Source organism: Balaenoptera physalus (assembly GCF_965194825.1).
Source record: "Balaenoptera physalus genome assembly, chromosome: X".
Lineage (NCBI taxonomy): Eukaryota > Metazoa > Chordata > Mammalia > Artiodactyla > Balaenopteridae > Balaenoptera > Balaenoptera physalus.
The window spans coordinates 40,563,629-40,577,503 of record NC_138903.1 but is presented as its reverse complement, the minus strand read 5'-3'; the positions used below and the strand labels follow the sequence as shown (position 1 = coordinate 40,577,503).

At 34.2% G+C, this 13,875-nt stretch overlaps 1 protein-coding gene and 1 long non-coding RNA gene across 10 annotated transcripts in view; one reads left to right on the top strand and one right to left on the bottom strand.

Moving 5' to 3' along the window:
* The window catches only part of KDM6A (lysine demethylase 6A), a 209,058-nt gene that overhangs the window by 27,752 nt on the left and 167,431 nt on the right, over positions 1-13,875 (bottom strand). For all 9 annotated transcript variants that reach the window (XM_082446346.1, XM_082446348.1, XM_082446347.1 and 6 more), the window contains 6 exons: positions 9,399-9,528; positions 7,851-7,956; positions 6,837-7,042; positions 4,385-4,449; positions 4,237-4,311; positions 3,564-3,712 (listed from right to left, as the gene is read on the bottom strand). In XM_082446346.1, coding sequence (XP_082302472.1) covers positions 3,564-3,712; positions 4,237-4,311; positions 4,385-4,449; positions 6,837-7,042; positions 7,851-7,956; positions 9,399-9,528 — 731 coding nt within the window. The remainder of the gene's footprint in view (positions 1-3,563; positions 3,713-4,236; positions 4,312-4,384; positions 4,450-6,836; positions 7,043-7,850; positions 7,957-9,398; positions 9,529-13,875) is intronic.
* Positions 1-13,875, top strand: part of LOC309652668 — a 371,335-nt gene that overhangs the window by 202,130 nt on the left and 155,330 nt on the right. The gene's annotated exons all lie outside the window — the stretch shown is intronic.

The window sequence follows — 13,875 nt, the reverse complement described above, 5'->3', positions numbered from 1 at the left end:
ATCAAACCTGTGTGGTATTGGCATAAAGACAGAGATATAGGTCAGTGGAACAACATCAAGATTCCAGAAATAAACCCATACATCTATGGTCAACTGATTTTCAACAAGGGTGTCAAGATCATTTAACAGAGGAAAAAATAGTCTTTCCAACAAATGGTGCTGGGACAACAGGATAGCTATATGTAAAAGAATACTGTTGGACCCTTAGCTCATACCATACCCAAAAATCTAACTCAAAATGAATCAAAGATCTAAATATAAGAGCTAGAACTATAAAAATCTAAGAAGAAAACATAGAGGCAAATCTTTACAACTCTGGATTTGGCAATGGTTTCTTAGATATGACACCGAAAGCATAAGCAACCAAAGGAAAAATGAATAGATTGAACTTCATCAAAATTTAAAACTTTAGTGCATCAAAGGACACAATCAAGAGAGTGAAATGATAACCTACAAAATGGGAGCAAATACTGCAAATCATGTATCTGATAAAGAATTAATATCCAGAATATATAAGAACTCTTGCAACTCAACAACAAAAGGACAAACAACTCAATTAAAAAATGAAGAAAGAACTTGACAGTCATTTCCCCCAGAGTAGATATACAAATGGACAACAAGCACATGAAAATCAAAACCATAATGAAAAAACATGTCATATCCGCTAGGTCAACCATAGTAAGAAAAAAAATCAATGCAGGTGAGGATGTGGAAAAATTGGAACCTTTGCACATTGCTGTCAGGAATGTAAAATGCTGCAGCTGCTGTAGAAAGCAGTTTGGAAGTCCTCAGAAAGTTAAACACAGAATTGCTATATGACCCAGCAATTCTAATTCTAGGTATATAACCAAAAGAAGTGGAAACAGGCATTCAAACAAAATCTTGTACATGAATGTTTATAGAAACACTGTAGTCACAACAGCTAAAAAGTGGAAGCATCCCAAATGCTCCTCAAGTGATGAATGGATAAAAAATGTTCTATATCCATACGATGGAATATTATTCGGCCATAAGAAGAAATGAACCATTGATACAATATGGATGAACCTCAAAAACATGCTAAGTGAAAGAAGCCAGACACAAAAGGCAACATACTATATGATTCCATTCATATGAAACATCCAGAACAGGTAACTCTATACAGCCAGAAAGCAGACTAGGGGTTGCGAGGGGCTGAGAAGAAGGGCGGAAATGGGATGACTACTTAATGGGTATGGGGTTTCCTTTTGGGCTGATGAAAATGTCTTGGAACTACACAGAGGTGATGGCTACACGGCACAGTGAATGTACTAAATGTGACTGAACTGCACACTTCAAAGGGGTTACTTTTGTTATGTGACTTTTACCTCAATAAAGAAAAATGTAGTTGCTCTTGCCATACCGTCTGTGCACACGACACCCTGACTCTTCTATGTATCACAGTATAATGTGAAGACAGTACTCTTAATACTTACAACTGTCTCTTACCACAGGTAGATGGCTGGAATTGTCCATGGCATGGACTCTAAATAAAATTTACCTCTAATTAAAATTAGAGATGTTGGGACCCCATCACCTTACTAAAAACCTTTCAGGATAGAGCCTGAGAGCATCTCTAGTTTAGAACATAGACTGATCATAAAGTCCATTAAAGCAGGTAACATACCTATCTAGGTAACTCCAGGAACGAAGTGTTTGCCCCATGAAAAAGTACTCAAAATAACTTTTAAAAACTGAACAGAACTAATTAACATTTCTTCTAATACCAAGTTGTCTAATACAGTAACCGCCTGAAATATGGTAATGTGAACTGAGATGTGCAGCAACTGCAAAGTACATACTGGATTTCAAAGACAATATAAAAAGGGAGGGAAGTCCCAATAATTTTTATACTGATTACATGTTAAAATGATAATATTTAGATATATCTGGGTTAAAATTAATTTCACCTATTTCTTTTTACATTAATGTTACTATAAAATTTTAAGTCACATATGTGACTTGCATTATATTTCTATTGGACAGCACTACCCTAAGGGAATTCTTTAGAGAATTCTTTAACGTTCCATAGGACACTTCTGAAAAACTAATACCCTGTATATAAACCAACCAAAAAAACCCCAACAGTCTAGACACAAGTGACAAAGTGATCTATCAAGTTTGCTTTCCCCTTGATCTGTAATGAAAAACTGCATTCTTTGATGTGGGGATAATACTATTTGCATAAAATAATTCAAATTGATGAGAGAAAATTTCGGTTGAAATGAATCTTAATAGAACCAGTCCAATACTACATGCATAAGAAAAATGAACTCTAGAGAGTTCGAATAACTTGCTTAGTTAGCATTTACATTGGAATCTAAACGACAGAGCAGGGAGTAGATAGGTCTTCTGCCATTTATTCCAGAACTGTTTCCACTTTATCCAATTATGGATAAAATATCACAAAATTAGGCTTCCAATGGCCTGAGGACAAAAACTACAGCCTAATCCTGGCTGTACATTAGAATCCTCTGGAGAACTTTTTTTTTTTTTTTTTTTTTAAATATGGATGCCTGGATCCCAATCTCCAGATATTAGTCAACTATATATTTTTTAAAACTTTACCAGAAGATTCTAATGAGCAGCCAGAACTGGGAACCACTGACGTACGTTACCCAGACACAAGCACAGGCCTATTCTGAAACAATTTTTTAGTTACAATTAAATAAGCAGGTAATAAAGAAGGAAGCAATCTGGTCTTCAAACCATGGCTACTTCAAGTAGCAAACAAGCACATGAGGGTGATATGCTGCCTATAGGCACTGGTACAACTGAACTCGTTATTACCAACACCCATCCTAATTGTTAAATATTTTGAACATCACCCTGTGAAATTTCATGTCAATTAAAGGGAGCACAAAAAAGATGATACATTAGTATCGGACAGAATTTTAAGTCTAAAACCAATGTAACTTCATTTTACAAATGGAGAAAAAAAAAAAAAAGACCCAGAGAAGAAATGTGACTTGCCAAAGTGACAAGCCTAGTTAGTGGTAAAGTCTGGACTAGATACTATGGTGAGTCTAGTAATGTCTCCACATCAAGTGTCGCTATAAACTGTACATTGCAACCCAATAAGACGATTGCAACCTACACCTTTTTAAAATGAAATAGAATGGAATAGATTAGAAAATGTATTGTTCTATGAAACTGTTTTTGTATACATACATGTGCACTAAGTCATAATGTAAAATATATTTCTTATTGTGATTGTGGTAAAAGTTAAGTTTAGAAAAAACCGTCACACTGCAGTAGATGGGATCAAAAATAGTCTTTAAGTCACAGGAACTTATTTTCCCAGGAGTGCTCCAATGACCGTGCTTCCAGATTACATTGCTATTGTTTCAGGGATATTATATTTCAAAAAAGATACTACCAAGTGGAAAAATCTTAATAATCTGAGCTCAGTTAAAGAGTCAAATCTTGTAATAGAAATAAGCCTTTCAGTTTCATTCATTATAAGTGGAAAGAATCCAGTTCTCTTTTTCATGTTTCGCATTTTGATCAATTTGTGTGTCAATATGTTAGTTCATAAAAGTTACCTGGTGTTCTACTTCCTGGAACTTTCATGTATAGCTGAACTGTGTTCATACCCAGTATGGTATGACCAACGTGGCTTAGAAGATTTCCTGCTGATACGACACGCACAAAAGCAGGAAGTTTAGTCAGCTCATGTAGCTGCAACTTCCACCTGCAATAAAATATCAGATCAAGATTGAAACCCTGCTATAAATATTTGTAGAAGTTAACCATTTCTTCAAAAACCTTGTGTTCCAATCAGAAAAACAATCAAATCTATAAATATTTTACTTTTGCAGAGGAAACCGTGGAATGCTTAAATTTTTAAATTTTGCAAAGAAAACTTCCTAACAAAAAGAAGCATAAAAATTAAGTAAATAAAAGAAAAAAACTGACTTCCCTATTTTTATAATTGTTGTATAATTCTATTTTATAAATATATTTTATATAATTATAAATATAATTTTATGATTGTATAACTACATATAGAAGGGTCTTGAGGAAAATTTGTACAAGAGTTTTAAGTCAAAGAAAATAATCACAAAACCTAGCAAAAATAATTTGCTTAAAACTTGTATATCAACTTAGAAAAATGACAAGGAACAAAACAGAAGAGGAAGTTGTAGACAATTCTCAGTCTTGCTAATAGGAAACCTCTTTGCATCAGTTCACAGAAACACTACTATGAAGACTTACTTTTTGTCATCAGACAGGTCAATGTTGGTCCCAAACTTTATGGTTTTAAAGGGTCCTTTCCTTCTCCTCCCAGAACTTAAAAAGAGAGATAATATTAGAAACATGCCTTTTAAACAGAAATACTAAGTGGACATTACAAACGACTTACTTATCTGAAGACGTAGATTCATTATCTGAGTGGTCCTTATGGTGACTTCTTTTCTCATTTTCTTCCTATAGGTTAAGCAAAAAGCAATCCAGCTTAGTATGTATTCTACAACCAGATATCCTTTCCATCATACAATTGAAAAGTTTACATATAGATCAGTGGTGTTATCTACAGACCTCTTTCACATGAAAATTTCTTCAAAGACCACATTAAATAGAAAGCCAAGAAAAGTCAAAGCTCACTGGCATGGTAACCAACCTCCTCCATCGGCCACAAAGTTATCCTGAGTTCTTCCTTATTTATATTCTTCTATAAGGGGAAAAACTAGAGCTTCTCATTCTCGGCCCATTTTCAAGAGAGGAAATTTAAGGAAAGTTGAGAGGCCTAAGAAGTGTCAATCTTGATTATAAATTTCCTAAACTAACAGACGTGCGTGCGTGTGTATGTAGCTATATATGTATGGAATACATAGGGAAGGGGGGAGGGTAAGATGTTCTCTATTCTTTATTACAGACAAATGGAAGAAGTTCTTCCTGGGTTAAATCTTTTTTTTCCCCCACAATGAATGATAAACATTTACAACATTATTAAGTAAATTAAGTGTTGGATAAATATAGGTGCTCTTCAATGAAAATATTACTATTATTTATGATTTCTGTGTCAGAGACATGGCATCTCTTAATACTGTCCTACGATTTCTGAGTTAACTATACTTAGTGACATTTTGGCCTCCCTCCTTCTAAATGTATATGTTTTTTAAACATTTGTCAAATTTTCCGCACATAATGGTCCATACCTCCAAGGCACACAAGAAATCACTGTTTCTTTGATTATGGATCCCTTTCCATTTAAGTACTGTGTCTCTCATCGTCTTCTTCCAAATACTCCTTTGATGATCTCTGAATCCTGCTTACTATCTATCCTTTTCTGACCGTAATACTACCACAGAGTTGAAGTATCTCAAAAGTTTGAACCAGAGAGATTTATATGGACAACAAATTCACTGCAAGTCGTGAAAGTTGCAGGATAGTTTTTATTAAATGAATTTCTCTACAGGATATGGGGAGTGGTAGTAAGAAAGGAACACAAATATATGATTAGCAGGTACAAATGTTGCCTTGATTGAAAATGTGAACTCGGGGCAAAATTTTAAACAGAGATAAGCAAATCTAATGAACTACAAATTAAAGACTTGCAGGCACATATTAAATTTCAGCTGTGGGATATGTACAGAACAACTTAGTACAGATAAGCGTTTGAGTAATACATTTAATAAACTCACTTTTATGGATGTTTTATGTTCACTTCGTAGGAGAATTCAAAGTTCTCATTTCATTGCTAAAGGATTTTAATAATGCCTCATTGCTGAAAGTCCTATGAGCCTTTTAATAATAATCCTGATTATTTTTCAAAGTTTTATTCTTTTATTTTCTGTATATTTTGAAATAATTTATGCCTCTCCTGGAGTTTTCTCTTTCAAACCGAGATGGGTAATGCTTCCTGGGGGAGTTATGTATCAGATAATACTAACCTGGTAGATTTAATGGGAAGGAATAAGACAAGGGACTCTGCAAGCATAAAGCAAACTTAAGATTTAGTTTATCCTCTAATATCAGTGGTTCCCAATCAGGGATAATTTTGCCCTGCAGGGGACATTTGGCATGTCTGGACACATTTTTGATTGTCATAACTGGGATAGGGGTTAAGGGGTGTGCTATGGACATCTGGTAGGGAGAGGCCAGGGATGCTACTAAATATTCTACAATACACAGGACAGTTCCCCACAACAAAGAATTACCCAACCCAAAATGTGAATAACGCCAAGGTTAAGAAACCCTTCTCTAAACAGAAATGTCCCAGAAATGAGGGAGACATCTCACTAGACAGTAACAATATTTATCAACCCAAAGGTTTGCTTAGACTTAGTAGTAAGAGTAAACCGGATAGCACTTATAAAGTATGTTATAAAAATAATAATAGGGGCTTCCCTGGTGGCGCAGTGGTTGAGAATCTGCCTGCTAATGCAGGGGACACGGGTTCGAGCCCTGGTCTGGGAAGATCCCACATGCCGCGGAGCTGCTGGGCCCGTGAGCCACAATTACTGAGCCTGCGCGTCTGGAGCCTGTGCTCCGCAACAAGAGAGGCCGCGATAGTAAGAGGCCCGCGCACTGCGATGAAGAGTGACCCCCACTTGCCGCAACTAAAGAAAGCCCTCGCACAGAAACAAAGACCCAACACAGCCATAAATAATAAATAAATAAACAAATAAAGAGTGCATCCTAATATAAATAGGTAGACTTTGGAAAAAATAATAATAATAATAATAATAAACTATTTTATATAACATAAAATGAGATGTTTACAAAAGTAAGGTGCCCTTTCAAAGTAAACTATAAAATAATAAAACAAACGATCTCCAAAATAAAATAATCTTCAGGAAATAAATACTTACTCTCAATGATTCCTGGAAAGAGGAGGCCTGGTACTGTGCATATTTAGCAATTGTAGTATGAGATCGATTACTTTCACAGTGCCAGATTTTCTTCGTTCCAGTGGGATCCCAGTTTTCATCTGCTGGCTGCAACAACTGTGTCCTCACTTCCACCATGTGTTCATTGTTAGCTTCTACCAAAGTTTTGGTAGAGAAAAGTCCCAGGTCTTCATAAATAAATAAATGTAGTTAATAAATAAAAATTATATTTGGAATAATATTTTTTTAACGTCTTTATTGGAGTATAATTGCTTTACAGTGTTACTTTCTGCTGTATAACAAAGTGAATCAGCTATATGCATACATATATCCCCATATCCCCTTCCTCTTGCGTCTCCCTCCCACCCTCATATATACACTACCAAATGTAAAATAGAGAGCTAGTGGAATAATATTTTTAAAGTGTTTTTTTTTTTTTTTTAAAGAAAAAAAAGGAAAATGTTTCATGGTGTTCTATCCAATCCCCCTAAAAACTAACCAGGGCCTCTGCACACCCTGAGCTTTGTGCCAGATTTGCACAACCATACGCTGAAGCCCTGGACCTAATCGTCATGCCATCAACAGAGGGAGAATAATCAAGGGGCCAGGGGCTAAAGATTCACTTGTTTATTCAATCTCTGCAGGTGACAGGAACCACTTAGGGGGCTACAGTACTTAATTAGTAGTATCAAATTTTCCCTATATTTTATCTTAAAAATTTCTTCTATTATTAGTCAACCTAAATCATAATTATAATTATATAATTGGATGAAAATAAAAGCTAAATTAAAACACCACCAGTTAATTTAACCATTATCATCGTATCTTCACGTTATGGATTAAAGAAGTAATAAGTACTCTCTCTCTCACACACATATTAAAATGAAAATGTGAAAAACTACAAAAGAATAGAAAAAAGTTTCTACCAGTGCTTTAGAAGTTAATAGACAGTAAAGGAAATATATACACTTTTCCTTTTTCTTATTTAAAGCTTACCCAACTTAAGAGCTCCAGCAAGGCCACGTATTACTGTAACAGGGTTGTTTGGATTTGTACAAAATTGGTGTAATGGAGGAAAGAAAGCATCACGTTTATTTTCCAACTGTAAAATTAAAACGTATTGTTAGATCTCCATAAAGCAGACCTTTTAGAAAATATTATGCCAAATTTATATTCATTATTTACTGCAATTTAAATAAATAATACATCCTATCTGTCGTTATTCCTATTTTTTGTTTTATAGCATTTTATCACTATGTCTTTTGATTCTAATTGTAATTAGTAACCACATACATTTCTCTTGTCCATTATATCTTGAACAAAATACGTGGGAGAGATACAGAAGAAAGTCCTATCACATGCTACAATGTGGATGAATCTTGAAGACACTTTAAGTGAAAATAAACCAGTTACAAAAAGAAAAATTGTGTATAATTTCACTTATATGAGGTATCTAAAGTAGTCAAATTCATAGAAACAGAAAGTAAAGTGGTGGTTACCAGGGGCTGGGGAGACCAGGGGAAGAGGGAGTTGTTTTTTAATGTGTATAGAATTTCAGATTTGCCAGATGAAAATGTTCTGGAGAGCTGTTTTGAAACAATTAGAATATACTTAACACTATGGAACTGTACACTTAAAAATGGTGAAGATAAATTTTATGTTATGTGGTTTTTCTCTTATCACAAAAGAGAGGAAAAAAAAAATCAGCATTTAAAATATTACCAAAATGAAAGCAGGCTGAAAAAGACAACCCGTGAAAGATAAATAATAATTTTGCATTTCCCCCCCTCAGACCTCAGTATAAAAGTTTTATTACACGTGTATCCCAGTGCTTCCCTTACATACTAAAGGATTAATATGATAACAGTTGGCTCCTAGAGGGTGAAAACAGGTCAAATCTCCAAAAACACTCAATAGTTTAAAATTTCTTCATTTGGGGTAGAAGAGGGAAGATGGAAGGAAATGGTGTAGGAGGACCTATTTCGGAGAAACATAATTAAGAGTTGCTTTGATTGAACTCTTATCAACTTCCTATACCACATGTCTAAATGTCCATTAAATAAAACTAATCCCCAGTTTTAAATAATCTATTAAGCTTTTTAATGACATATTTATTATCACATTTTATGTTCTCGAACACATTTTTTGGAAGGTAAATATTTTTTTTTTTGGTAGATGTATAAAACAGAATGAATGTTAAGGTCCTTACAACTAGTAGAATGCAGATTTAAAACATAGCTTACTCAAAAAGAAGTTACACTTTTAGGTAGTTTTTGCCTAAATCTGCTCAAAATTGGGTGCAGTAAAAAGTATTTCTCACTACTATAATGTAATCGCAGTTAATAGCTGAGAAGGCATGTTTTAAATGCTATTACAAAATCTTTTTGAATACATCACTTTTTTCCCCCGAAACATCCAAGCTGCTGCCAATAATTCTAATGTTTCCTAAAGGGCATCCATATTGATTTAAAGCAAGATCTTATGAAAGACAGGTAGGTGCAAACACTGGTTTGATTTACTTCTAGTCAGTCAATTCAGACTCACATAAATACTAGGTGTAGGTGGATTCAACTTGTCCTTTGGCAAGGGAGGGTATGGTGAAGATGGTGGTCTTGGAGGCGGACATTTATCCAATAAAATGCTACTGTTAGATAAGCCATTTTTACCTAGATTCCTTAAAAAAAGAAGAAGGGAGAATAAATCAGCTGTACATTTATTTAGAAAACAGAAAAAAAAATCCTGAATTAAGTCCTAATTAAATTACTGGGTAGTTGCACAAATCCATGAGATTTGGATCCACCAGGAAAAAACTGAGAACAATTATTCATTTTAGTAATTACTTAGCTTGATTCCTATATCTCCCACTGAAGAAAAGTAATAGAAAAGATACTACAACACACGAACTATTGATGACATTTCCTTATTTCGCTGGTAATTTTCCAATATATTTTCTTTACCTGAAGAACAAACACAAACTCCAATTTCCTCTCCACCACCTTCCACCATCAGATTCTTTCCATTAAATGTTAAAACAATAACTTGACCAAAAAAGGTCTAGGTAATAGTAAAAATAGAATATGTCTCATCTCAGTAACTATAACCAGAATATCTTAGTGACAATTCTCAAACCTGAAAAGACCTTTTTCTTTCTTTTCTCAAATGTTGGAAAGAATTTTCCGTGTAACTCCTTGGCAAAATTCAGCAAGACTCCAACCTACTAAATTTTACAGCTAATTATACCAATTTTTAAAATGAGGCATATAGTTGCTATCCATTATCTGACACTCTATATAATTATTACTTACTAGTATTTGGTGTTTCTTTTTCTTTAATGAAGGTATCATGTTTGTTAAATTATAGATTATTAAAATATGGTAGAATTATTCCCAAACTGCAATTCTTTTAGTGTAAGAAAGAAAAAGAAAGCTATTTCCAATTTCCTAAAGTTTCTACCTAACTCAGAAAATCAGCGAGATATAATTTTGAGCTTTCAAATCATTCCAGAGTAACTAACCTACCTCACCCAATTATTACAAGTTCAAAACTAATTACATTAAACTATCAAATACTCTTAATGTATTAAAATTTCAGATAAGAATTTGAAGTTCAACTAACATTTAAGGTTAAAGGTTAAATAAATGAATATTCTACTCATTACCAGCTTTCAATATATCTCTCCACAAAGTAGGAGTGCCCTGTACATTTAAAGATAGACATGACATCTAACCTCTTAAATTTAGGTATAAAATTGGTATTAATTTATAAACTCCACGGCAGTAGAAAATACTTGGCTGGGACTAGTAAAGAAACAATTCAAATATTATCATTAAACCAATGCCAAGATAAAACATTCAGTTACAATTTCCACATAAATAATTAAGTTTTCATGCTGAACTGTGTATCTACCACTCTTCAACTTTAGAATTTAAACAAAATATGACTCCAAATACATAAAATGTTTGCCAGAGCAGGAGATGGATGTACTGTATAGCACTAATTAATATTTTAAGGAATTGGACCAAGTATTTTAAGGATATGGACCGAGTATTAAAACTGTACCATAAAGGAGCATCTCATGCTAGTTAAACGTGACACAAAAATTTAAGCTTCTACAACATTCTGGACATTGAGAAATGAGGCTAGAAAAAAGGGTTTGATTGATTAGCAGAATTCTGCTTCTGTCATTTCTACAATTCTGTAACAATTAAAAGAAAAAAAGCAAATGGGAAAGTAAATAAAACAAAGAAAGCTGTAGCTGCCTTTACTTTAAAATAGAAAAAAAAAAGTGAGGCATGACTAAGGGAGCTGAAATTGACTCAGCCACTGAATGTTGCAATTACAATTTTTAAACAAAAAAGAAGCCCAAGTATTGTAACCACCTTCTGATGTATAGCATCGACCACAAAGATGAACCCAACAAAAAGTCAGATTAAAAATAACGAACACTTTAAAGACTAACCACATATGTGAAAATAAGAGGGTAGTGAGGATGCACTATGCAATCAAACTGTATCTAGCAGTTTCTTACTGTATTTCAAACATTGATTCCCTGCCTACTGAGGTCAAGTCTGGAACAAATAGGAATTTCCCTTAAGGAACTGATGTAGGTAGCAGTCTATATAGTGACTATAACCTTTTTCCACTGAAAATGCTAATGCAAAGACAGAGATGTGGATAACAGGAACAGACTTTATCTTCTGAACATGTAAATGCCCAACACTTTATAATACTTCAAGCCAAATAATGCAACTTTAATACAACAATCCAAAGTGGAGAAAGGCATTAAAGTTAAAGAAGCAGGTGCTGGAAAGGATTTAGACATTATCCCATTTTAAATTCTTTTCTCCCATCTTGAAACTCTTTCCCTGAGCAAAGTAGAGTAAGAAGAAATTAGTCATTGCCCAATTATTTTAAATTTTGGCTTAAACTTAATTTCAAATTCACCCTCATCATTTGGTAGAGAAATGAAACCGTGCTCTGTAGATAAACTGACCTACACTTTAATTATCTTTCGTTATGAAGTTCCTACACCAGAAACATCAAGTCTCTTGCACCTACGTCACTTTCCCCTTCTAAGTTCTGGACCCCTGCCCAGCTCAGGACACCATCAACAAACAAACAACATGGCAAACAACATGACATATACCATTTGCCACCTTGACTTTTCTCTAAGCCTCAGGAGATTTTTATCTCCAGTTTATCAGAGCATTTTTTTCTTGTCTCTTCATTAATAAACTGAGGCCTAAATTTACTGAAATAACCCAAGCAACCCCACAGGTCTATAGTGTTTTGATGTATCTAGCTACTACAAATTGTCTTTAAGAGTTAAGAGCTGAAAATAAATCTCTAAAAATGTACTTTAAAATTCTGAAGTCAACGTTTATATACACCTCAAAACTGAGATGGAAAAGAGTATAATCTTTAATATATTAAACACCATCACACCTAGTTACCCACAGCATAAGACTTTATTAAATGAAAACTTAAGGTAACTGCTACTGTATACTGTTTATAACTTGTACCTCCATGGAACTCTTTCTGACAATATTCTTCCAGAATCCCTGAGGTCCCATACGGTCCATGATGTTAGTTTTGGACCACTACATTTTCCCCCATTTTCTAGCAACTTTCCTAAGACTATAGAGAATAGAAGAGGGAGGAAGACCCTGCTCCAGCAGAGTGGCAGCAGCACTACCTAGGAAATGGGGCAGAGGTCCCAGCAGCTGAGTGGAGAGCAGGTAGAGGGCAGTACAAATTGGCAGCAAGCCAAGGCATTGCATCCAAGGAGAGCTCAGTATAGCATTTGATGTGGATATTAAAACATGCCTATTCTCTTTAGGCCCAGAGTTGAAGTGAGTGATAGTGTAACATCTAGACAAAAGGACTAACATAAAAACCTTATTTTCTAAAGAATTTTATTTTAGAAATTCAGGAATCTCACTGTATGCTTTAGAAGAATTTAGCCTGACTTGGAGATCATCCAGTGTGGTTTTAAGTCACTGACATGAAAAAATCTGGTAAGGCAGTTAAGATTAATTACAGAAGTTATCACGTTGTAGGCCACTGAGGAAAATGCTGCCAGCAATGTGGACCCAATAAGCAATACAAAGGAAATAATAAAATATGAAAAAGATGTAATTTGTGCTTTAATCTGTGCCACAATAATTAAAGATAACAGCTGAATAGTTAAAAACAACTGACAGAAAATAATGAAGAGCAATGGAAAATAAAACACAGACCAGAAGGCATTTTAAACATTCAAACTCAAATAGTCCTCAAAGAAAAAGAACCAGTGAATTTACAGTATTAAAGTTCCAATATCACTTAATTATAACTTTTACATGCAAAATTTATTCTTCTCCTTACTCCACTGCTCCTACCCCCCATGTTCCTCCCAAGCACCAACTATATAAAGAATAGCATTTAATTTCATCTTAGTCATTCATCAATGACAAACACTGAATGGTGGATCCACGGTACCTTCCAATAGAATAATCTGAATAGTAGAAAGGATAACCACACTTAAGACTGCAATAAATAACACACATGAGCACTAGTAGCTGCAGGAATAGATTATAGAGATGTTAAGTGAGAACTATTTTGAACTTTAAAATGCATTTTAAAAGGTATGTTAAATGTTAAAGGGTCAATGTAGACAAACCAGAACCAATGTGCATATTTTCTGTTTATTTTCTATACTTTTTAAATTACAATCTCCGAAAACAACAACAACCAAAAAGGTCTTTTTAAAATCCACTATATGATATAGTGGGTTTGAAACACAAATTTAAAACTTAATGTACTAGAAAATACTGCAGAATTATTTATTGTGTTTGTTCCAGGTATATTAACTGACTTTCATTAAAATTTAGTCACTTATAAAGAGGACAACAATTATGAGTAAATGTGAAAAAATTAGATATGTGCCATGCATAATGAAAAGGCCATTAAGAATCTGTATGTCCTCCAAATACCAGAGAAAGACAGTTCCGCCTGATCCTTTGAATGAAGGGGTGGAGGA